Source organism: Patella vulgata, chromosome 7 (assembly GCF_932274485.2).
Source record: "Patella vulgata chromosome 7, xgPatVulg1.2, whole genome shotgun sequence".
Lineage (NCBI taxonomy): Eukaryota > Metazoa > Mollusca > Gastropoda > Patellidae > Patella > Patella vulgata.
The window spans coordinates 37,944,207-37,971,401 of NC_065885.2; the positions used below are offsets into that span (position 1 = coordinate 37,944,207).

The 27,195-nt window shown below is 34.5% G+C and overlaps 1 protein-coding gene across 4 annotated transcripts in view; it reads left to right on the forward strand.

Annotated features, from left to right (window-relative positions):
* The window catches only part of LOC126828723 (ceramide synthase 3), a 48,546-nt gene that overhangs the window by 7,390 nt on the left and 13,961 nt on the right, over nucleotides 1-27,195 (forward strand). Inside the window, exons 2-7 of one of the 4 annotated variants that reach the window (XR_007683212.2) lie at nucleotides 1,573-1,699; nucleotides 7,734-7,840; nucleotides 8,939-8,996; nucleotides 11,799-12,510; nucleotides 23,363-23,455; nucleotides 25,251-25,379. Coding sequence is in view for 1 of the 4 variants with exons in the window: in XM_050558693.2 (XP_050414650.1) it covers nucleotides 1,573-1,699; nucleotides 7,734-7,840; nucleotides 8,939-8,996; nucleotides 11,799-11,846; nucleotides 23,363-23,455; nucleotides 25,251-25,379 (562 nt within the window). In the remaining 3 variants the exon portion in view is untranslated. The remainder of the gene's footprint in view (nucleotides 1-1,572; nucleotides 1,700-7,733; nucleotides 7,841-8,938; nucleotides 8,997-11,798; nucleotides 12,511-23,362; nucleotides 23,456-25,250; nucleotides 25,380-27,195) is intronic. The other 3 variants (XM_050558693.2, XR_007683213.2, XR_007683214.2) reach the window with 3 other exon arrangements.

A 27,195-nucleotide genomic window follows, 5' to 3' on the forward strand; every position in this document is an offset into this window, starting at 1 on the left:
TACGCGCAAGCAAATTATTGAAATAAATTTAAACCATATGTTAGTCCCGAAATGACCTAGTTTGTGTCGAGTGGACGTTAAACCCCATTTCTCTCTCTCTCTCCAAAACGACAGGGATAATGATTCGCAGTTCCTGCAAATCAAAAACGTTAGATTTTAATTTTTGATTAGCATTGGACAAAATATGTATTGCAAATTGCGCTGCGATACTGGTTGTCGGCAGCCCTGGATATAGTTTGATTACCGACAAAAGAAGTAATATGCCATGACCCTTGTAGAATGCTCGGATGATTTATCTGTTGGTGTATGTTTTGTTGCCTGGCAACCGAATCAATAACAAGTATATTTTATACTCAAGCCACCAAAGGACAGAACAGCCTAGGTTTCCCCAAATATATAATCAATCACACAGCATACTACATATTTAAATCCATACTACATTTTTATACACCCACATTGTTTGTGACCACTCTACAGGTCACAATTTTTATCCGATTTCAATGAAACTTGAAATATAGGTTTATCACCCTAAGATCTCGGTTCCTTTCAATATTGGCATGTATCGGACTGTAACTTCATGGACTATGGCCTCTGATTGTACGAAAAATCAAGTTTTTAGCTTGTGAACACTGTAAAGGTCACAACTTGAAATGTATGTTTATAACCAACAGATCTCGGTTCCTTTCGATATTCGCGCATATCGGACCATAACTTCCGGAATTACGGCCCCTGATTGTACGAAAAATTGCGTTTTTAGCTTGTGGTCCCTGTAGACATCACAATTTTTATCCGATTTAAAAAAAACATGTGAATATATCACCATTACACACTAAGATCTTGGTTCCTTTTGATAATCGCGGATACCCAAACTTAACTTCCTGGATTAAGGCCCCTGATTGTTCAAGAAATCACATTTTTAGCTTGCAGATTCTCTAGAGGTCACAATTTTTTTCCGATTTTAAAAAACGTTTAAATACATCACCATTCCACCATATTGAACGATGAATTGGAATTTCGGGTAAATCGAAATGAAACTACCCGACAAAATGGCCGCTCTTTGTACGCAAATTGTGTAGAAGTGTGTAATATGAAGGTTGTGGACCCTCTAGAGGTCACAATTTTTATCCGATTTGGATGAAACTTAAAACATATCTTGATATCCCAAAGATCTCCGTCCCTTTTGATATTTGCACATTTCAGGCCATAACTTTCTGGATTATTGCCCCTGATTGTACAAAAAATCGCGTTTGTTTTTAGCTTGTTCTCTATCCATCTCATGCAAAATGTGGGTGTATCCTGCCTGGCAGCCGCTGGTTGTAATGCAGGAAACTTTCATATACATTGTATTTTAATTCTTATCTACTATTGATTGAAATATATGGGTATATTTTATCTTGATTGCTTTCTGTCTCAGCGCTCACAAAAATATATTAATGTGTGTCTTTAGATATTTAATTCCCCGGATATTACCGAAATGTATCGAGGATTGCCAACTGAATTTGTACTTTCTCATTACAAATTATATTTTGACCATGGGTAAGATTAATCTCATGCTTTCTGATATGATTTCAGATTATTTATTCGACCTTGGGCTAGATGGCTTGGAGTTAAAGGTAGACAAAAGCAGGCCCTCCCTAATAATGACTTGGAAAAGGTTTATTGCCTGCATAAAGGTACGGTGCCCGCATCTGAAGTGCAGGTAAAGAAGTTTATTTACTCACTGGATATTTTTCATGTGAAATAAGATAGAACCTATTAAAGATAATATAATTTTAACATCTTTTCAAGCAATGAATTAGTTTCAGAGTTATTACCCTGGTTAATTTTTATACGCCCACATTTTCGTCGCCCCTGTCCGTCCGTCCACTCTACAGGTCACAATTTTGAAATATAGGTTTATCACCCTCAGATCTCGGTTCCTTTCGATATTGGCATGTATCGGACTGTTACTTAATGGATTATGGCCCCTGATTGTATGAAAAATCACGTTTTCAGCTTGTGAACACTGTAGAGGTCACAATTTTTATCCGATTTGGTTTAAACTTGAAATGTATGTTTATAACCAACGGATCTAGGATCCTGTCGATATTCGCGCATATTGGACCATAACTGCCTGAATTTTTAACCGATTTAAAAAAACGTTTGAATTTATCACCGTTACACCCTACGGCTGGTTGAGATGAAATCGGACCGATTTTGATCCAATTTTTATGAAACTTGGAATGCATGTTTATATCCTACGAAGGCCCATTAGTGCCGAAAAAAAATATATTAATCCTTTGAACGAGTTAGTATCTCGTTTGAACGTATTAGTATCTCGTTTGAACGAATTGGTATCTCGTTTGAACGAATTAGTATCTCGTTTGAACCAATTAGTATCTCGTTTGAACCAATTAGTATCTCGTTTGAACCAATTAGTATCTCGTTTGAACGAAATAATTATCTCATTTGAACAAATTAATTATCTTGTTTGAACGAATTAGTATCTCGTTTGAACGAATTAATTATCCTGTTTAAACGAGTTAGTATCGCGTTTGAACGAATTAATTATCTCGTTTGAACGAATTATTTATTTTGTTTGAACAAATTAATTATTTTGTTTGAACAAATTAATTATCTCGTTTGAAGAAATTAATTATCTCGTTTGGACAAATTAACTATCTCGTTTGAACGAATTAAGATTTCGATTGTACAGAAGCGTGTAAGGGACATGCAGAACCAATTAGTATCTCGTTTGAACGAAATAATTATCTCATTTGAACGAATTAATTATCTTGTTTGAACAAATTAGTATCTCGTTTGAACAAATTAATTATCTTGTTTGAACAAATTAGTATCTCGTTTGAACGAATTAATTATCCTGTTTAAACGAGTTAGTATCGCGTTTGAACGAATTAATTATCTCGTTTGAACGAATTAATTATTTTGTTTGAACAAATTAATTATCTCGTTTGAAGAAATTAATTATCTCGTTTGGACAAATTAACTATCTCGTTTGAACGAATTAAGATTTCGATTGTACAGAAGCGTGTAAGGGACATGCAGAAATTGTGATCCTAACAGGTGTTTTAAGTAAAGATTATGTCATTTAATACATAAGTTCCTTACTATTTCTAGCGTTACCGTCAGTAGAAGGAACAACATTTATGAGAAGGAGAATTAGTATAGAATATATTGGAAGTTATCCACGTTTTAAAAGCCGAAAGCTGAATATGTTTAATGTTAGCCTGAATTAGGCAAAACATCGTAGTGAAGTCATTGTTTTATGACATGTATATGCTTAAACAGTCATTATGCAAGAGCTAAATCTGCCTATTGCAGGTCTTTCTGTAGGCCTTAAATGTTATATAAACCATTCATTAGACATTTATTAACATGTTTAAGTAGAATAGAACGGTTCGGCCATTTAATGATTTAATTGAAAAATGGTAAAGCGAGGCTAAGCCTCGAACAACCAGTACGGTGGTTACATTCCGTGCACTGTCAAACCTTCAAAGGCTAATATTGTCGCTCAGAATAAAGTAATTTAATGAAAATTTCAATATATTTATTTCACATTATCTTTTTTAAACTATTATTACAAGAACGACCAGCTCTTTCTCTAAATCTTACATAATTTATCTTTAATATTGTAAAGACGTAGATTTGAAACGCACCCAGTTAAGAAATAATTATGCCTAAGCTGAATTTTCGCTAGCTCAGTGAACAGAACTACAGGTATACGATTGCTTGTCAACGGGGTTTACATATTAATTGAACTTTGCAGTAAAGTATTATCCCAGAGTAAATTTATTCCTAGTGTTGACTGTGTTGCAATACAACGGATGTAAGAGGATTTGGGTGAGTTTCTAAGATAGAGGGGTGGTTGGGGGGGGGGGGGAGAGGAAACAACTAATTTGCGACGTCTACTTTAATGGCGCGAGTCTTGTAAGAAAAGTCTGTAGTCCTCGGATGACACAAAAACTGTGGATGACACGAAAAACCCGTGGAATACAGTAGCAGTATGCAAAATGAAACAAGCATAGTAATTGTGCCGAAACATTGATAACATTGCACCGGAACATTGCCCACATTGCTTTTCTCATCCCTCCCACTAGGGTCCCGTGTGGCAAAGCGACGCTGCTGTTGGTCGACCTGTTCGAGAGAACAGGGGACGTGAAACCAAGAGCCACAGAGGGGAACGATGGCTCAAGGTGAACCAAGAGGGAAAGGCCTCCGTGTCAGCTTTTGCCGGTAATCAAGTGTAGGGCGGTTAGAACAGCCGTTCCTCGCTTGAGCCAGCATTCCCCTATGCAACCCCCAGCTTCAAGTCATCTGTCCTAACGAGGAAGTCGGCCAACAATAGCGTCGCTTGTCAACAAGGTTCCCTCATGGGAGGGATGCGACGTGCAATGCGATAAATTTTGCGGCACTACTACTCCTGCTTCGTTTTGCATGCTGCATTCGAAAATTAGTTATTTCTTTTAACACTCCCACCTCACCCATCTATCTTAGAAACCCACCTAAATCCCCTTCCAAGGCAATCAACACTGGAAACAATAACATTAATCTTTAATATGTAAACATCGCTGACAAGCAATCGTATACCTGTGGTGCTGTTCACTGAGCTAGTGAAAATTCAACTAAGGCCTGTTTAAGCATATATGTCATAATATGTCATAAAACAATGACTTCACTACAATGTTGTGGCTAACCCAGGCTAACATTAAACAAATTGGATAATTTCCACGGTATTCTATACTAATTCCCCTTTTCACAAGTGTAGTTCCTTCTACTGGCGCTAACGCCAGAAATAGTAAAGAACCAACAATTTCTGCATGTCCCTTCCATGCTTCTGTAGGCCACAATCGAAATATTAATTCGTTCAAACGAGATAATTAATTCGTTCAAACCAGATACTAACTCGTTCAAACAAGATAATTAATTTGTTTAAACGAGATACTAATTCGTTGAAATGAGATAATTAATTCATTCAAACGAGATACTAACTCATTTAAACGAGATAATTAATTTGTTCAAACGAGATACTAACTCATTTAAACGAGATAATTAGTTTGTTCAAACGAGATACTAATTCGTTCAAATGAGATAATTAATTCGTTCAAACGAGATAATGAAGTAGTTCAAACTGTCAGACAAAATGGCCGCCCTATGTACGCAATTAGTGTGAACATCTGGTATATCAAGGTTGTGGACCTCCTAGAGGTCACAATTTTGATTCGATTTTGATGAAACTTGAATTGCATGTTTATAACCCAAAGATCTTGGTTCCGTTCGATAATCGCACATATCGAATCGTAACTTCCTGAATTATGGCCCTTGAGGTCACAATTTTTATCTGATTTAAAAAAAAAACGTGTGAATATATCACAGTTATACACTAATAATGGTTGCGTTCGAATTTCGTGAAAATTGGGCAAAACTTTAAATATATGTTTTTATCATAAAGATCTTTGTTCCTTTTGGTAATCACACATATCTGAACATAACTTCCTGGATTATGGCCCCTGATTGGTCGAAAAATTGCATTTTTAGCTTGTGGATTCTCTAGAGGTCACATTTTTTTTCCCGATTTTAAAAATCGTTTAGATTAGAAATTCCACCATAATGACGGTTGAATTGGAATTTCAGGAAAATCGAAATGAAACTGCCCGACAAAATGGTCACTCATTGTACGTAAATTGTGTATAAGTATGTAATACAAAGGTTATGGACCCTCTAGAGGTCACAATTTTTATCCAATTTTGATGAAACTTAAAACATATCTTTATATTTCAAAAATCTCAGTCCCTTTTGATATTTGCACATTTAAATATTATTTATTATTATTATTATTATTACAGCATATTTATAGTGCACCCTTCCATATAACATGTTCAGGGGCACTTTACAAAGTGACAATGTAATTATAAATAAACAACAAGATTATGGACATGTTAACGACATGTTAACGAGTCAGTTAAATGCCTGATTAAATAAATGTGTTTTGAGTTGTTTTTTAAAAGAATATAGAGATGTACAACATCTTAAACTAAATGGTAGGTTATTCCATAAAATAGATGCTTGATAACTAAAAGAGCGCTGACCATAAGAGGCTAGTTGAACAGTTTTGGGCTTTAAAAGTAATTTATCTGATGTACGTTATGTTTGGGCGGGTGTATCCTTAGACATCATATTGTGACGCTGACATATCCGAGCTGACTGTCACTTGCACGTTGTATCCACAACATATGATATATCGTTCTCATCCGTTCGTGTCTTCGTACAAACAGTGAACGAATTCACTCAAATTGGCCAAATTATCGCGACGTCTTCGTATGAAACGTCGAAGTCAGTTGACGCCGCATATTCTAGATTGCAGATACGAAGTTTCATTCCACTATGGACAAACGAGCTCTTAGAATTCTTTGATTGAATCAAAATTGTCAAAATTGAGGCAATTTCACAAGGTGTCCCTAAACTTTTGTTATAGACTGTAGAAAGTTCTTTGACATCCATTTTCTAGTTTCACTAATACAGTTCTCAAGTTTCAATTTTGATAAATTGAAAGAAGATGGACAATTAGGTGTAAATGAAATATATAATTGAGTATCATCGGCACACAAATGAAAGCTGAGACCATATTTTCTGACAATGTCACCTAATGGTGACGTATAGAGGGTAAATAAAATCGGACCAAGAACAGAACCTTGGGGAACCCCAGATGACAAAACAGATTCAGACGACGATTGACAATTAACTAAAATACACTGTTTTCTACCCACAGTATAGCTTTCTAAAAGATTTAATGCAGAGCCACAAATACCGAATTTAAATTGAAGTCTACGTAGAAGAATGGAAGGGTCCACCGTGTCGAAAGCAGCAGATAAATCTAATAGAATTAAAAATGTACATTTTCTATTATCATTATCCCTTAAAATATCATTTGAAACCCGGGTTAAAGCTGTTTGGGTACTGTGAAATTGTTTATAAGCACTTTGAAATGGTTCATACAAACAGTTATCATCTAGATGGACCTTTATCTGAGAAGCAATACATTTCTCCAATATTTTAGAAATAAAACTTAAGTTAGAGACAGGTCTGTAATTTTTAAAAACATTAGGATCGAGTGTAGACCTTTTAGTTAAAGGGGTAACATAAGCTTGTTAGAAAACGTTGGGAATAGTACATGTAGAGGATGATATACAAGAATTAATAATATTGGTAAAAACTGGAATAACTTCGTCTAGACAGTCCTTAAGAACATAACTTTCTGGATTATGGTCCCTGATTGTACAAAAAATCCTCTTGTTTTTAGCTTGTTCTCTATCCATCTCTTGCAAAATGTGGGTGTATCCTGCCTGGCAGCCGCTGGTTCTGATAATTACATAATTTGTTGTAATACTCTTCATAGTTTTGAATGTCTTGTAGATGCTCCCATTACATGTATCTCTAAATGGCTGGCCATGGGAACTTAATTTAACTATTATCTAATTCTTAATTTAGATATAGAATAAATTCTACCTGGATATAGAGTTCTCAACAGAAATTTTAAAAATTTGGTGAAATTATTCTTTGGGGCATATTAAATTTCTCAATTTTACTCATGAAGCTTTGAATAAAGTTCATTGTTAATGTTTTTAAAAACTTGCTGTTTGATATTAGAGCTAATATGAATGTTTTTGTTGCAGGATGTTTAAAAGGATTGACCTTCTCGGCCAAAACATTATGGTATATATAATTTCTATTTCTAGAGTTTATCACAGCAACTTAAAATGCGAGAGATAGATATTGAAAAATGGCTGGCACATCGAGCACAACAAAACCGAGCAACCACCAGGGACAAGTTCTGTGAATGCTGGTATGTTTAATAAAACATTTTGAAAAACATGTACCTGTACCATTTGAAGTGCTTAATGTTGTAGCACACTGCATGTTTACTCTTTCGGAAGTAAGGTGTGTTTAAGCATTGCAAATATACAATTATTACGATCGCTGGGGAATGGATAACAAATGGTTTGTGCCCTTTTATAGTTTTATTAATGGGGTGTACTCTATTCTTCTGTTGTCAGCCTTTTGGACAAAGACTTAGTTCGTCACTTTATTTTCCTTTGTGTGAGGTGTGTCAACAATTTACACTTTTGAAATGTGGATAAGATTTACCGGTATAGGTAATAGATGATTTAGATTTGCTTATTTGAAGAATTGCCTTACTACTGGGAAAGCTCACAGAAGCTTAAATAGGCTATCAATATTAAAACTTGTATTTTTATGCTTATTGCATTTTTACTCTTAATTGAAAAATGAGTGAAATGTCACTGTCTTCAGATTGACAATATATTAGATTTGTATAGTCATTACATGTAGGAGATTTAGAGTGGAGTGCATAGGTGGTGGATTTTAACCCTATCAGGTATAATTCATGTATTAATAGATATATTTGGAGTACCTATTGACATGATCCAACCCTGTATAGTTAACACAAGAAAAAAATCAAACTAAAGACCTGAGCACACCATGGGTTAATACTTGCTTTCTGATGGTTTGTCTGCCAGGAGTGCACATATCATTGACAAAACATCAGGGACAGTTTGTTGGGCTATAACATGAAATGAAGACAAATCAAAATCTCTAATAGATAATCCTTGATGTGTGCACTCCTTTAATCACCAGTTATGTTTTATCATTCCAATATTCAGGCATACCTTACATTTTTCAGAAGCTACACATATAATATTACACCTTTGTAATGTAATAAATGGTCAAAAGCTTTCTCGGGTAGATTGTATGACAATCTCTATCTTCACACAGAAATATGTGATTTTCAATTAGACTTTTGAGGTTCTCTGTGTATGAAATTGTACTTTTAGAAAACCATGGTATAATATTTCATAATAATAGTCAAGTTTCTTTATATTATAATTGTAGTTTGAGCCTTTTGAAATTGCTCTTTTTGCAGTTGGCACCTTTTGTTTTATATGACTATGTTTATTTATGGATGTGTTATTTTATGGGATGTAAGTAATTTCTTATATATACATATATTAGTTTAATTATAAAATTGCACGATTAGGGCTAGTTTAGGATTCTAACAATAAACATAGCATGGGCATTGGTAGTTTTATTTTCAATGGTGAGATGCTTTTCTAATTTAAGCTATCATAGAATCAGAATGCTTAGGCTCTGTGGCTTTTCTTTTCATATGTCTGCATTACAATGTGAGACACAGTAATAGAACACATACAAAGAAATGTATCCGTTAATGATAGTACTGACATCTTCAGGGATAAAGAACTAAATACAAAATGAATGGATTTAGCTCTTTATCCCTGAAGAAGTCAGAATTTCTATGGATGAAATGCATCATTTGCTGTTGGCGTATATGTTCTTCTCTGACAGCCTATCTTTTCATTCCCAAACTAAAACATGCAGCATTTATGCATTTCTGACACTTAAATGTTGAATTTGTGCCAAGAATAATATTAGTAATCAATATAGCATGGCAGTGAAAATATTAGACCTATTGATAGATGATATGCCTAAGATATAGAAAATGTGTGTAAAAATTTGAGAATAAATTAGCCTAATTGTTTTGACTCTCTCTGGCAGTCAACCAAAAAACTAGATATAAAAATGTGTAAGGAAATAATCGCACATTTGGCATGACAATGGTGATGAGTAGGCCTATAGATAAATTTATTAGCCCTTCCTTGTGACATATCTTTAAAGATGATATAAATTCAGGTACCCTAGAGGTAGACCTTTCTTTTAAGAAAACATTTCTAAACCTTTGTCCATTTGACTGAGTGTGATCTATTACTGTAAGTTCACTAATCAATTCAGTTCTGAATGATAATGTCTGAAGCTAAATGTATATGTATTAAATTAATTCTGTTAGATTATGACTGGTTAGACTGATGTCCACCAGATGGGTACAATGACAGCTCCATCAGATGGTACAATGACAGCTCCACCAGATGGTACAATGAAAGCTTAATGGGTCTTTGACAACTGAACACATATTAATATAATTTCTCAATGTTATCAAGTAAAGCAAAGTGTGTTGGGAACTGAGATAGAAACGATTGCAATTTTGGATGTTTTAGTCTTAAAAATCACATCTTAAACTGATTTTTTGAAAATAATCATCAAAATAATTCTTCATTCGGATCATTTCTAATTGCGCCACTTTGAATCTTCGCAGTTGTGTGTTGTGGACATTGGCTAGTAATGCTGCCATTACCTACAAAAGAATAAAATTTTGAGGAACTGATTTGATTTTTTAGCTATGGGTGTAATTTTAGTTGCATAGAAACTTATCTGTTTGTCAGTAAAAGAAAATAAGATACCAAGCCTAACTGGGTACAAAGTCAAACCTCAACACAAGCTTAAACTACCAAGTATTTTTTGACTAATCAGAATATAGAATTTCCTAAAAATGAATATAGATCAGGGGTTTGTCAGGGTCCCTAATACACCCACTTGCAGCAAATTCAACCGTGCTAGCTCTAAATTTATGAATGTGATACAGGTCAATACAGAGTTTATTAAAATTTGGTAGGATAGAATAAAATGAAGAACTTTTCAGGGTTTTTTTTATATTGTAAATACTCAATTTTATCAGCAAAGCTTGTAAAGGGGACAACGTTGTCTATGCAACTTGGAGATTTTATTTATCACAAATAACTTTTTTTTTTCTCTGTTTCTGTTCCAATTTATGATATCTTTCAAGCTCGGTACAGGTCTTAGTTCTAGATGAATAAATTTTTCTGATGGTTTTATTGCAGAGCTTTCTTTTCCATAGTGTTTTTTTTTCAGAGGTAGAATGGACAATTTGCTGTTGGTGAACGTTATCTTTCCTTTCACATTTAGATTTCTTAAGCTTGGAACAGAGTTCATAGTAGTTTTGTAATTCAAAGGGAAGGGGGTTTGGAAAGTTTTTGTGTATTTATTTGATAACTAACTGCATGTGGAATGATATATGTACATGTACCTTAAACTCATTGGCAACCATTAGTCTATTTAAAGGGGAAGACCATAGATAAAAGGAGTTCAAGTATTCAAATCAAAAGATGAAATGTGAAGAAATGGTCTATTTAATTACCATGTCTAAAAGTTTCACATAAAAATATTATTGATTATAATACATTGACAATGAATTTGACAAATACAAACTGCTGCTGGGTTCAATTCGTACATTAGATGTTAATGTGTCTGTGAAATTAATTAGATCAGCATAAAGTCTATTATCAACAAGATCAATTCTAAGCAATTGCTGAATTAGACTTCTGAAAACCCTTCTTCAGAAATTCTGATGCGATTTACATCAATATTTGTATTCCTTGTGGGTAATATATGAATCCTGGTGTTACCTCCTATGCTAACCGGTCAGATCTATATGGATATGAGGCCATTGAAAGTATAAAAAATCAAAATGAATTTTAGATCTATTTCTCACCCAATTATTTCATGATAAGGTAGTACATGTATAAAAATATTTATTCACTGATTAATTTATGAAGATCCCCAATTATCTTCCCAATTACGTTCATATGTATGACATATTGTTAACAGGGCAGTTCTTGATGAAATATTTTAAAACTTGGTGTGGTGAGCTTGTTTATTTGAGCAAAAGGATCAACCATATCAGTGAGGAGGGGAACACCTTGGTAAATTATTCATGTACTGTATGTGTGTACGGTCCTGTGGGGATGCTGGAAAAAATGTGAATGCCCTGTCCCCCATCCAGATTGTAAGCTGTAAAAGTTGCTGAAATATATAAATATATATGTATTTTATGTTTCTTAATTTATTTTCAGAAAGACTGGATGTATGATTCCAAGTTATTCTTTAAAGACTGGCCACATGTGAGTTGACAACATATTAAAATACCAAGTACTGGTATAAAATACCAGATGTACAACAGGCTGTACTACATTATATCATATTAAATAAAACTGTGGATTCTCATTTAGATATATATAAGGCTGTTGAGACCTTTGATCTTAAATTTGATCAAAGTTGCTCTGAACTCATTAATCAGTTTAGACACTGTAAAAATAGAATATTTTTCCCAAACCCATCTTGAAACATATCAACAGCCTGTACATATTATAGAGCACATGTCAAAGTTATTAAACATACATTATGCAAGAGCTAAATCTGCCTATTCCAAGTCTTTATTTAGACTTCAGATGTTATAGAAATTATTAATTAAGACCTTTATTTACATGGCAAGCTCAAAATCAGCTCTGTAGACCCTAGGATGGCTGGATACAACTTGGATTTAAACAGTCGTCCAATTAAAAATAAATCGATAAATGGTGGACGTCAATACCAGAGACTTCCAATGAAAGGCCTTCCAAGTGAGGGTACCATAGCCACTGAGAATGTTACTTGATAATCGAGAATATGTGGGTGGTGTTATCATCTGTCAATCAAAAGATCGGCAAATGGGGTAGATAGTGCGGACACAGTTGATGCCTATTTCTAGTCCAAACTTCCAACAGTGACAACTCAGTTCAGAATAAAGTAATTTGACTGAAATTTTCAATATTTTCTTTTTTTTTTATCATCTATTATTGAATTATTGTCCCCCGCCTTTCGAAGAAAGAAATGGACTATTAAAATGGGTTCGTCTGTCTGTCTGTCCGTCCGTCTGTCTGTCTATCTGTCCGTCACACTTTTTGGGACACAATAACTCTCTTTCTAATTGAGCTAGAATGTTCAAACTTGGTATAGGTGTTCAATAGGTCAATGCCTTGATGGAGTTCGAAGATGAGCATTTTCGGCTTAGGGTAAGCAGAGATAAGCAATTTGATTGGTTGATGCTTTGGGACACGATAACTTTAATTCTAATTAAGTGAGAGTGATGAAACTTGGTGTATAGTTTCATTACATCAATACCTTGACTAAGTTCAATAATGAGCATTTTCTGCACAGGGTAAGCAGAGCGATAAGCAATTTGATTGGCCGAGACTTTGGAACACAATAACTCACCTTCTAATTGAGCTAGAATGTTCAAACTTTGTGTAGGTGATTATTAGGTTAATGCCTTGATGAAGTTCGAAGATGAGCATTTTCTGCTTAGGGTAAGCCGAGATAAGCAATTTGATTGGTTGATGCTTTGGGACACGATAACTTAGTTCTATTTAAGTGAGAGTGATGAAACTTAGTGTATAGTTTTATTACATCAATACATTCACTAAGTTTGACAATGAGCATTTTCTGCTCAGGGTAACTCACAATAACTCACCTTCTAATTGAGCTAGAATGTTCAAACTTTGTGTAGGTGTTTATTAGGTCAATGCCTTGATGGAGTTCGAAGATGAGCATTTTCTGCTTAGGGAAAGCAGAGATAAGCAATTTGATTGGTTGATGCTTTGGGACACAATAACTTAGTTCTATTTAAGAGAGTGGGATGAAACTTGGTGTATAATTACATCAATACATTGACTAAGTTCGACAATGAGCATTTTCTGCTCAGGGTAAGCAGAGCGATAAGCAATTTCATTGGCCGAGACTTTGGAACACAATAACTCTCATTCTAATTGAGTTAGAATGTTCACACTTGGCGTAGGTGTCAATTAGGTGAATTCCTTGATGGAGTTTGAAGATGAGAATTTTCTGCTTAGGGTAAGCAGATTTGACGGATTGGTGATAAGGAATAGGTTACTTATTTTTTTAGGTGTAGTTTTGCTGGATTGCAGCAAAACTAAGGGGAACAACTCTCCTGACTAAAGCTCTTGTTGTTGGAGGCGAATTTGTTGTCGCCATTTTTCCAATTCACCAAATTGTCATTCATTTCTTCACAGGTTTTTCGAATCATCACTTGACCCCTCAAAGAGAGACAGGTGAAGGTACTGTGGGCAACACAGAGATAAGCAGTTTGATTGTTTGATGCTTTAGGACATGATAACTTTAGTTCTAATTAAGTGAAAGTGAGGGCACTTGGTGTATAGCTTTATTATATCAATACCTTGACTAAGTTTGATAATGAACATTTTTTGCTAAGGGTAAGCAGAGTGATAAGCAATTTGATTGGTCGAGACTTTGGAACACAATAACTCTCCTAATTGAGGTAGAATGTTCAAACTTGGTGTAGGTGTCTATTAGGCGAATGTTTAAACTTGATGTTGATGTTTATTAGATGAATGTCTTGACTGAGTTCAATGATTAACATTTCGAGCTGAAGCTAAGCAGAGGTAATCGATTTCATTTGTCAATGGTTTGGGACAGGATAATCTTGATTCTATCTGATAGAGAGTGATGAAACTTAGTGAAAAAAATAATTGTGCGATTAATTAATATGTTTCATCTATTTATTTTGCAATTTCGGCAGGGGACAGCAGCCTCACTGTTGGCTTGTTATAGCAAGAATGGCCAACTGTTTATTAAACTATGAATTAATGTATTTTTTAATTCAACTCCAAATTATCAATGTCAGTTTGCTTCCTTGAACAGGTGATACAATGTGTAGGCTATAGTCCGGTAAAAAATTTAAATGACCTAGACAAATTGCAACAGAATTTTTCATGACGGAATCCGGTAGAGAGGTCCCTGAAGGTCTCCCAAACAAAAATCGCCCAAAATAAAAAGATAGGTTTTCGAGTAATTAGCATAGATCCAATATGGCCACCATTGGCACCTTAAAACTTCAATATCTCGGGAATGGTTGAGTTTGGAGCGTGTAAATGTATTGCGGGTAGATAGGAAAGTGGTAAAGATGACTCAGAAAAAACATAGCTAAAAGACTTTCCTGTGATGTCATACTGTCATACGGCCAATGATTAGCATAAATCCAATATGGCCGCCATTGCACCCTAAAACTCCAATATCCCGGGAATGGTTGAGTTTGGAGGATGTAAATGTATTACGAGTAGATAGGAAAGTGCTACCAAAGAACTAGAAAAACAATGCCAGGTGACGTCCTTGTGACGTCTTATGTCAATCGGCAACAATTAGCATGATTCCAAAATAAAAAGATAGGTTTTCGAGTAATTATCATAAATCCAATATGGCTGCCATTGGCACCTTAAAACTCCAATATATCGAGAGTGATTGATTTTATAGGGTTTAAATGTATTAGAGGAAGATATGAAAGTGGTACCAAAGAATAAAAAAAGCCTAATCCATGACGTCCCTGTGACGTCATTAGTCCATGTGACAGACCTGGGATTTTGGAACATCATTACCAATTTGATGAATAAATTCAACCATGATTTTCAGTTAGCCTGGTGGCTGAAGTGTTGAAATTTGGTTGATGGACTTCCGGGTTACTTTGCTAAATTGCATTTTGGCGGCCATCTTTAAAGATGGCCGCCGTTATTTCATTGAAATTGAGCGCATCGGGGAAACCTTCATAACTCCTGAAAAGATCGACCTATGGATATGGAATGTGGCTCACAATGTTCACAAGAAAATGCTTCTTCTGGTGCTATATGATACTTGTTGTTGAATGAATCATATATTTTCCAAATCAACAGATTATTCTGGAAAAAGCAACAAATTATGTGTGTGGTCTTCTTAAGTTATTCAATTAGCATAAATAAATACGCCCAGTGGTCTTCCCTATACAGCTGCGGTGGCCGCAAACTCAACAAAAGTCGTAAGTAGACTGTCAAATTTAAAATGTTGAACGTTGTCGAGGCAGGGCACAAACTTAGTGAACTTTTAGCTAGTGTGTCACAATCGAAACGATATTTGGGGGCGGGTTGTTTCAGTGTCAAAATTTGTCCCTAAAGACAATTTTGAGATTATGTCACTTCTGTGACGTCATTTTCGGTTGGGGTTCTGTCCGATGTCCAAAATGACCGCAAGGGAGCTAAAGATGATCCGAACAATTATAGGCCAATCTCAATTCTCCCCACAATTTCAAAGATATTCGAAAGGCACTCAAATTCAAACTTATTTGGAAACCTTCAATGTTCTTTATGCTTACCAATCTGGATTTAGATCAAATCATTCATGTGCTACTGCACCGATCCGAATGACAGATAATTGGCTTGATGCTATCGATAATGTTGCGATGAGTGGTATAGTGTATCTTGATTTTAGCAAAGCATTTGATCTCATTGATCATAAGCTTATTATTGAAAAACTACATCTTTATCGATTTGATAATAATTCACAAATTTTGATTGAATCATATCTTGACTCACGGAAGCAAAAAGTATGTTTAGGATCAATTACCTCCTCAATTACTACAGTCAAATGCGGGGTTCCACAAGGGTCGATCGTGGGTCCTCTCCTATTCCTTATTTTTATAAATGATTTCCCACTCAATATTGAATCAAGTCAGATAGATTTGTTTGCTGATGACAGTAACCTGCATTGTTCACACAAAGATATTTAATCCATCGCCAATAATCTCCACAATTATCTCTATTTGGTTGCTAAATGGTGTGAAAACAATGGGATGGTAATCAATCCTTCGAAAACAAAATCAATGCTGATTTCATCAAAACACAAAAGAAATCAGAAAAACCTAACTTTATCACTCCATGGTGAGAAAATTGAGACGGTTACTACCGCAAAATTACTTGGAATTCAAATTGACCAAGACCTTAATTGGGAAGCACAGATAGCAGATATGTCTAAAAAACTTGCATCAAAAATATTTCTCCTAAATAAGATAAAAGATCATTTACCTTACGAGACAGGAATTTTGTTTTATAACAGTTACATACTACCAATATTTGATTATTGCTCTATTATTTGGGGAAATGCTACCAAAAGTAGATTAGACATTCTTTTAAAATTACAAAAGAGGGCAGCAAGAACTATTCTTGATGCACCGATTGAAACTCCGTCCACCTCTTTATTTACTAAACTCGGTTGGCTTACCCTTACACAGAGGATTCTTTACAATAAAATTGTCTTAGCATTCAAAATTATTACATTTAATACTCCACTTTATCTAAATTTCTATTTTATTGAAAAATCTCTTGTTTCCAAAACGGATATCTTGCTCCGTTCACAGACCAGTAAATCTCTTTTTCTTCAAAATTGCAAAACGGAATCCATGAAACGTACTTTTCATTATTCTGCATGTCTTTTATGGAACAATCTGCCTTTCGATATAAAGATGTGTAAAAATGTTGAAAATTTTAAGATTAAACTGAAAAGTCATTTATTTTGCACACTGAAGGAACCATAATATTCAACTGATGACATACTTATTGTCCCCCGCCTTTCGAAGAAAGCAGGGGACTATTAAAATGGGTTCGTCCGTCTGTCTGTCCGTCTGTCTGTCCGTCTGTCCGTCCGTCTGTCTGTCCGTCTGTCTGTCCGTCTGTCCGTCCGTCTGTCTGTCCGTCACACTTTTTGGGACACAATAACTCTCTTCCTAATTGAGCTAGAATGTTCAAACTTGGTGTATGTGTTTATTAGGTCAATGCCTTGATGGAGTTCGAAGATGAGCATTTTCCGCTTAGGGTAAGCAGAGATAAGCAATTTGATTGGTTGATGCTTTGGGACACGATAACTCTCTTCCTAATTGGGCTAGAATGTTCAAACTTGGTGTATGTGTTGATTAGGTCAATGCCTTGATGGAGTTCGAAGATGAGCATTTTCTGCTTAGGGTAAGCAGAGATAAGCAATTTGATTGGTTGATGCTTTGGGACACGATAACTTTTAATTGAGCTAGAATGTTCAAACTTGGTGTATGTGTTTATTAGGTCAATGCCTTGATGGAGTTCGAAGATGAGCATTTTCCGCTTAGGGTAAGCAGAGATAAGCAATTTGATTGGTTGATACTTTGGGGCACGATAACTCTCTTCCTAATTGAGCTAGAATGTTCAAACTTGGTGTATGTGTTGATTAGGTCAATGCCTTGATGGAGTTCGAAGATGAGCATTTTCCGCTTAGGGTAAGCAGAGATAAGCAATTTGATTGGTTGATGCTTTGGGACACGATAACTTTAGTTCTAATTAAGTGAGATTGATGAAACTTGGTGTATAGTTTCATTACAGTAATACCTTGACTAAGTTTGATAATGAGCATTTTCTGCTCAGGGTAAGCAGAGCGATACGCAATTTGATTGGTCGAGACTTTGGAAAACAATAACTCTCCTACTTTGATTGTCCCCCGCCTTTCAAAGAAAGCAGGGAACTATTAAAATGGGTTCGTCCGTCTGTCTGTTTGTCTGTCTGTCCGTTCCGCTTATTTGTGATAGATTTATATGTGTCCTCTAATTATTTTCCTATTTCGGCGGGGGACATCAGCCTCACTGTTGGCTTGTTATTTTTAACTTGCAACTGCATTCTATTTTATTTTGTGTGTAATTATAGTGTTCTTCCTATTTTCTACTTGTATAATGTATATGTTTTGAAGTTTGGGAGTGACTTATCAAACTTCCCACTTTAAAATGCTATTGCATTTCTAATGATTTTAAATTTATCCTGATATTACATGTATATATGTCTTTGTAGCTTAGGAGGGACCTATGGAAGATTAGTTTTTTTGCAAACTAAATACGTTGCCTCATTAAATAAAGTTTTTATTATTATTATTATTATTATTATTATTATAGTATCATGCAAGGTAGGGCTTGTGATATATCATGTATAGGGTTTTCGTAGCCACTGAATTTAAAATTGAATTATTTATTGGAATTTTCAATGAAACGGAAAGGTTTGTTCCGCACAGGTATTAGCTTAGAAGGGACAAATACAATTTGTAGAACCAGATATTTGATGTTAGTGAACCCATTTTTTCTAGGACACCTGTTTCACACAAAATCTTATTTTCTATCCAGACGAACCTTCAGTATAATAATCTATATGCATACAAAGTTTATGAAAATACACATTCAAGCAGCATTTAATATGGTCTACCACCTGTAGGACACTCCCTTCAACTTGTTTATTGGAATTTTCGATTAAACGTAAACTTTCTGTAAAATGTAAAATACTCGACTAATATACCAGTTGTAACATGTTTAACATCATATCTTTCCACGCGAATTAACAATAAAGTGTTCATTCGATAAAACGGAAACATTTTTTATACTTGTAAAATAAATACCTATTGTGTATATGATACATTGAAGTCTACCATGTAATACGGAAATTTGCAACACGTTTATAAGCACCATATCTTTCTACATGAACTAACAATAAATTGTCCATTGGATAAAAAGGAGACATTTTTTTTATATATATAACTGTAAAATAATATATGAATTATCGTTTTAACATCATATCTTTTGCCTCCCTTTTCAGGGATGGACACTTAAAAGGAGTATGGTAGTTTCGGGGGTCCCTAAATTAGTCAATGTTCTCGCGTAGTTATGAATTTATGTCGTTTTTGATGAATTATTAAGATATATGCATAAGCTAAAAACACCAGGATATACTCTAGAAAGTACCATTTAAATTACAGTCAGTTTTTTCAAAAGAAATTTCGAGTCTGGTTGTAGAGAACCCTGTCGTTCACCTCACGGAGCAAAGATAAGCCTGTCCTATCCTAGGTATCATATGTGTAATTTTATGTCAACTTCACAATTGTTAGTATAAATATAACATTTACTTGACAATTATCACAATTTTCATCTGGCCTTAAAACATTTTAATTGGATTTGTGTTCCTGGTGTTATAAGCTTTCCAAATATGTATAGTTTGTTTAATAGGGAGGACCTTGTAGCGGAACTGTGTTTCTAAGCAAGCTAAAAATTTTGGTTGCAGGCCTACTAGACCATACGACAAAAGTTGCCGGGCATAGAGGCGTTAATGTAAAAACGGACCACATTACCATTTCTGAACGAATAAGAGATCTTAAATTCTTAACAACTGGATATATCATAAATAATTCTCAATACGGCTTAAAATGGTGCAAAGGCATAGTAGATGAAATTAATATGACTCACTATTTTGGTGAAATGTCTTGTGATCTGTGAGATCCCAAATAATCAATTCCATATTATGCCCCATTGTATTGTTTATGGGGTGTGTGTGTGTGTGGGGGGGGGGGGCGCATAGGATGTGTCATTTTTAGCAGTATCATTAACATCATTTTCAGCATTATTTTTGAGTTTTTATTCATGTTCAGTGACTCTGAAAACCTTATAAAAGAGACATTATAAGCTATATAAGCCATTTTGAATTTTCCCCATCTTGGATTTTTAAAACTCTTTGTTTAGATTAAACAAACATTGTGCAAGAGCTAAATCTGCCTATTGCAGGTCTTTCTTTAGGCCTGAAATGTTTTCTAAATTATTATTTAGACATTAATTAACTGACCCAGGCCATAATCAACTCTCGATGGTATCGGATTTCTCCGATATTAAATAAATTAGAACGTATCAGTCATATTTTGATTTAATCTAAAAATGGAGGAGCGAGACTTAGCTTCGAGCAACCAGTACAGTTGTTGAAATTATTGCACGTGTCTTGTCAAACCTTCAAAGGCTAATATCTTTGCTTGCAATAGAGTAATTTGAATGAAATTGTCAAATTATTCATTTTACATTATCTATTTTCGAACTATTGTAGCAAGAATGGCTAGCTCTTTATCTAAATCTTACATAATGAATCTTTAATTGTAAGCTCATTGGATAGTACATGTCATATCAAACAATGAAATGACTATTATCTGACATATTGGCCATTTTAGGAAATTTTGTCGCCATTTTGAATTTCCGCCATCTTGGATCTGGGACACTCATATTTGAGATTATTTTTTATGATCAATGTTTCTGATATCTATTCAATCACTTAAGTTGACCAAACAGATAATTTGGCTTATATTGGTCTGAACACGATTTGTTAGTAAACATACGAACAGACATGAAAAAAAAATCGAAAATGTTGCTTTTTTTCAGATTAATCTTTTATTTTAAAACTGATAGTATTGATTAAACAACATATATCATATACCAGCAGATGCAGAATTATATTATGAACATTTTGAGATATATTACATATCCATATAGGTGAAACTGTTGAGGAGTTATGAAGGCTTCCCCGACTCGCACTATTTCAAATAAGAAAAAAAACGGCGGCCATTTTTTTTAAAGATGGCCGCCAAACTGACATTTGGCAAAGTGACAGGAAGTCCATCAACCAATTTTGGACACTTTAGACCTAAGGCTAACTGAAAATCATAGTTAAACCAATTCATCAAATTGGTAATGAATATCTGCCTGTCACATGGACTACATAACGTCATATACGTTCAACAATTGGCATAAATCCAATATGGCTGCCGTTGGAACCTTAAAACCACCCCCAACCCTTTTGAAAAATCAAGTATCCAACCTTGTGAATAGCCTCGTTCTGGTCAAAATACATCGTTCTAAAAACATGGCAATTTAAAAAAAAAATAGTTTTGGAACTCCAGACAAATGTGGCATTTTGTTTTTACCATGTTACAACATGGCAAAATTGTGGACAAAAATGCGGAACGAGGCATTCTGAGGTTTATAGTGTTGATGATAGCTGCTAGGAATATCAGGGTGAGTTCTGCTGAATTTCTCTTGTATAACACCCTCTTGTATAACCCCCTAATTTCTGCATGTCATAGACTGACCTAGGCGTTCATTTCTTTCCCAAATATGGAATAAGCATCCCCATTCTCCCCAAACCAGGGGGAGAACATTGCCTTATTTGGTCTATCAACCACATGTCATAAACAGATAGAGACACATGGACAGAAGCTCCAGAACTAGACCCGCCAAGTTTGTTAACAAATTCACCCGATGAGAACTTAAAGATTGAAATTCATAGTCAACGATTCAGATGAACCTGAGCCAACTGCATACTTGACACTACAGTCCCTGAAATCGTCAATAAAGAAGAATTGTTAGCAGAAGAATTGTACAGTCCATAATTGAAATACAGGTCTATCAGAAACCAAGTAAAATATTCCTGTTAAAACCTTTACAAACTGATGAAATATATGAATTGTTTGACAAGATGATACAAGTAATACATTTTCACCCTCTAAATTAAACCATCCGCGAGAAACTGGATAGTTTATGGTTCCAATGGCAGGCATATTGGATTTATAGTATATACTAATTATTGGATGTATGAAATTACGAAGACACGGTGACGTAATTTGGCAATGTTTTTCTGATGCTTTGGTGGCACTTTCCTATCTACCAGTAATACATTTATACCCTCAAAACTCATCCATTCCGGAGATATTGGAGTTTTAAGGTGCCAATGGTGGCCTTATTGGATTTATGCTAATTGTTGACCATATGATGTTATGACGTCACAAGAAGTCGCCTGGCATCGTTTTTCTAGTTCTTTGGTAGCACTTTCCTACCGACTCGTAATACATTTAGATCCTCCAAATTCAACCATTCCCGAGATATCAGAGTTTTAAGTTTCAATGGCGGCCATATTGGATTTATGCAAATTGTTGGTCGTATGACGGTATGACGTAACAGGGACGTCATTTGGCTTTGTTTTTCTTTCCTGTCTACCTGTAATACATTTACACCCTCCAAACTCAACCATTCCCGAGATATTGGAGCTTTAATGCTAATTACTCGAAAACCTATCTTTATATTTTGGGCGATTTTTGTTTGGGAGACCTTCAGGGACCCCATTACCAGATTCCATCGAGAAAAATTTTGTTGCAATTTGTTCTAGGTATCCACTCTATATGGCTTATCTTTACCCGACTACTATGTTGGAAGGATCTTTCTATGCTCATTTCAGCTCTTAGAGCTCTTTCAACAGCTAAAAAGAAATATTATTATGCCAAGATTTTATATCTTATTCTAATATTGAAATATTTATATACACCACAAAAACAAAGATGTCTAGATGCAAGAATTCATATAAACAAAACCATGGAAAATTTATTAAATTTGCAAATCAAAATTTTGAAGTGGTAGTCCAGGATGTCGATCTGTAACGATATAACAACTTACTGTTAAACTCTGCCATTTAAAGGTGCACCATTATGTAAGATTTCGATAAAGAGCAGGCCAATCTTGCTATCATAGTTCAAAAATAGATTATGAATAGATTGAAAATTTCAATCAAATTAATTTATTCTGAGCGAAGTTAATAGTGTTTAAAGTTTTGTCAAGAAAGTCTCAATTGTAAAGTACAATTGCTACCATAATAGACAAGGACTTGTCTATCTATTTTATAACATTAAATTATTAAATGGCAAAGATGTTTTAATCAATTTGAGTTGATTATTGGCTTGTTACGTAAATGATAATTTACATAAAATAAGATTTTAGGGTCAGTTCTCAGAGTGCTTCTGCTTTCCCCTTCCCAAACAAAAGAATACAACAAACCAAAATGTACGGAAGTTGTCAATAATGCCAAAAGATTGCATTCTCATGTCATTTGTTTTGCTGCATGCAAATTTGAAACAAAAATGGAGGTAAACATAATATATCTTTTCTATATTTCAGCATGTCAGCAATGATTTGTATTATTATTATTTGGTGGAAATGGGATTTTATTGGTCTCAAATATTTACAATAACAATTTCTGTTAAAAGAAAGGTATGACATAAAATAAACACAGCAGTTCTATGGATAACAATTACTGCAAGAGGAATGTAGCTCCAATAAAAATTCAGTAATTGTTATCCATAGAACTGTTGTGTTTAATTTAATGTGTTAAATTACTACATGTAAATGCCATTCAAACAATATAAAGTGTATGCCAGTTTTAATCTTTTACCTGTAATCAGGTTTCAGTGTTGTATTTCACCATTTTGTCATTCATTCAAGTTTGTTGTAATGTCATCTTTACTTTCCATACTGCTTTTCTCTTTTGTTTACACATCACCACATTGTCGTCAACAATTTTTATATGAATACTCTACATTTGAATTGAAATGAAATGAAATGGGGTTTAAGGCCTGCTGGACTAATGAAGACGGGCATACGCTATCCTAGGAAACACTTGTTAGTAATATCACCCTTGGTGGAAGCAGACGTTAAACCCAACAAGAACATATCTTTTTTCAGATTGTTGGCAAAATTAAAATATATTTGTAATATTTTTATACACCCACATTTTCTTTTGGACGTATTATGCTGTCACCCCTGTCCGTCTGGACATCCATTCATCCACAATTTGTTTGTGGATACTCTACAGGTCACAATTTTTATCCGATTTTGACGAAATTTGAAATATAGGTCTATCTCCAAAAGATCTCAGTTCCTATTGATATTAGCCTGTATCGGACCATAACATCATGAATTATGGCCCCTGATTGTACGCAAAATCACGTTTTTAGATTGTGGACACTCTACAGGTCAAAATTTCATCTTATTTTGATGAAACTTGATATGCATGTTTATCATCCAATAATACATTCTACAGTAGATATCGCTTATGTTATAAATTTCATAATCTAGGAGATATCGCTTTACATGAATTTGATTGGTCAATCAAAAAGGAACTACTTTTTTTTATTTTCAAAGAACAGCTCATTTTTTTTTAAAAGTAACTTCTTTCTTATTAAAAAGGAACTATTTTTATTTAATTGGCCATGATGGAAACACTGGGTCAATATAAAGGACTTTGCAATGGTTGAATTGCTGTCAAAAAATGATGTATCACTACGCCGTAATGTAATCAGGTTCAATAAAGGTGAAATCTATATTATATTTTTTTATTTGTGCATGTAAGAAGGGATTGGAGGATAAATAAAATCTCACACTCGTTTTTTTTTATATCAAAAAATATCAACACTAGTCGATATATCAACGTTACACCATAATGTCAGTTTAATTCAAATTATCAGACTATAACATCCTGGATTATGGACACTGATTGTACGAAAAATGATGTTTCTTAGCTTGTCACAATTTTTATCCGATTTAAAAACCGTTTAAATATCACCATTCCACCATAGTGTAGGTTATATTCGAATTTCGGGAAAAGGAAATGAAACCTTCTGACAAAATGACATCTCTTTGTACACAAATTGTGTAAAAGTATGTAATACGAAGGTTGTGGACCATCTAGAGGTCACAATTTTTCTCTGATTTTGACAAAACTTAAAATATATCTTCATATCCTAAAGATAAGCAGTTCGTTCCTTTCAATATTTGTGCATTTCAGACCATATCTTTCTGGATTATGGCCCCTGATTGTACGAAAATTCAATTTTTATTTTAGCTTGTTCTCTATCCATCTTTTGCCAATTGTGGGTGTATCTTGCCTGGTTTTCTTCTTTGCATGACCTTGAAGGTATTGGGCAGGCTTTAATCTTTCAATTAAAACCTTTAATCTTCAGATTGTTGGTTGAATTAAAATATATCTATTTGTTATATTTTTTTTTAGGATTTTAAAGAACTGGTTTTGCACCACATTACTACATTAGGTTTAATGTATTTCTCCTGGTTTATCGATATGGTACGAATTGGAGCAGCCGTTTTAATTTTACATGATATCGCTGATATTTGGGTGTTGGTAAGTACTTGTTGCTTACTTTTATAATCATTGTACATTTCTTATGTGGGAGAGGTGGGGTTCGGTTATTAGTAAGTGTAAGAGTACCCCACTACATTGAAACAAAACTGACAAATCTGAAGACTAGACACAAACTACATAGACATTGTAAGCAATAAACAACATATATCTAATCAAGTGAATGGATCCGGGGAGGGGGTCAGTCGTAAGCATCCACTGCGCTGTACAGTCCCGGCCTGTAATGATACTGACACTTTACTAAAATGTCTGATAATCAAGTCAGGGTATGGGCAGCTAACACTGTAACCCAGGTATCATTTAATCTTGTGTATCTAGCACTAATTTCTTTCACATTCATTTGATATCAAATCTTTGTTTAAAAATTCATAAAAATTATCTTATTTGTACTTGTGTCCAGTTTAAAGCTGTTTGATTAATATTGATAATGAGTGTTCAATTTACAAGTATTTAATTTTTTGACCACTGTTCATTATACATCATAAATTAATTGGGTTGTTGATCGAGAAATTAAGCACTTGTAATTGGAAAATTATTATCAAAATTGAATGGTCAGCTTTAAACTGGACACAAGAACAAATTAGATGATTTTTATACGCCCACATGGAAATGTGGACGTATATTGAAGTTGCCCCTGTCCGTCCGTCCGTCCACATTTTCTTGTGAACTCTTTAACTCCAACAGTTTTAATCCGATTGTTTTAATCCGATTGTTTTAAAATTGATATATTTGGTTTACATTAGCGAGATGAAGAATCCTATTTAATTTCAATAATTTCTGTTTATTACATCTAGAGTTATGGCCCTTGTTATCAAACGATCTTTGTGAAATTTATATGCATTATTTGAATTAGTGAAACGAAGAAGCCTATTGAATTTCAGCAATTTACAATAATGTCTTGTAAATGCCCCTAATTACCTACAAAAGAATAAATATGTCACAACCCTTGTCGACCGCTCGGACGATTAAGCTGCTGTGGGCGTATGTTTCGTGGCCTGGCAACCTATCTTTGGTGATTTGAAACGATTTTTACGAATTTTTAAACAAAGATTTGATATTAAATGGATGTGAAAGAAATAAATGCTAAATACACAGATTAAGTAACACTCAGATAACAGTGTAAGGTGATGTATAGCTAGTTAAAGAAGTATGCAACGATATGAAATGCAAAGGCGCACCAGTGTATAAGTGACAAGAACATTGACCTGATCTTATCTGATTTTAAACAAGTATGAGCTAAATTACATGAAACATAAACCGAGTATGATACCATCGTCGACAGCCTGGAATTGTGGCATCATATTAAAAACTAAAACCCTTATATCAATGTGCAATATCCTAAAAACAAGCATTCCACTCGAATTGGCAGAATATTTAAAGAGTGTCGCCCCAAGAACAAGAAGAGGATTACTGAGTGTATGTAGCCAGTTCCTGATTCAAGAATTAGCGCAATTAGTTGTGGAAAGGTTTCAATACTTGTCACCGACATAGGCGTACTGGTCGATTTTCCTTGAGGATGGGGGGGGGGGCTGCTGCATCATTTTTCCCCAAAATTAAGCGACAGTGCCCGAAAAATGAACCTACATCCGCTAAGAACTAAAATGTTTACATTGACTAATTAATAATTTTCATATATATGCAGTTTAAGTTTAAGAAGATAGACATCCTCAATCAAAATCAGAATTGTGTGATTTTCTGAAACTCTCAACTGCATTTGGGAATTGCATCACCCCAACCAGTGGTCATTAAAAGTCCTGGATTAGGGGCACTTCACTTTGTGTAATGGAATAATTTTCAT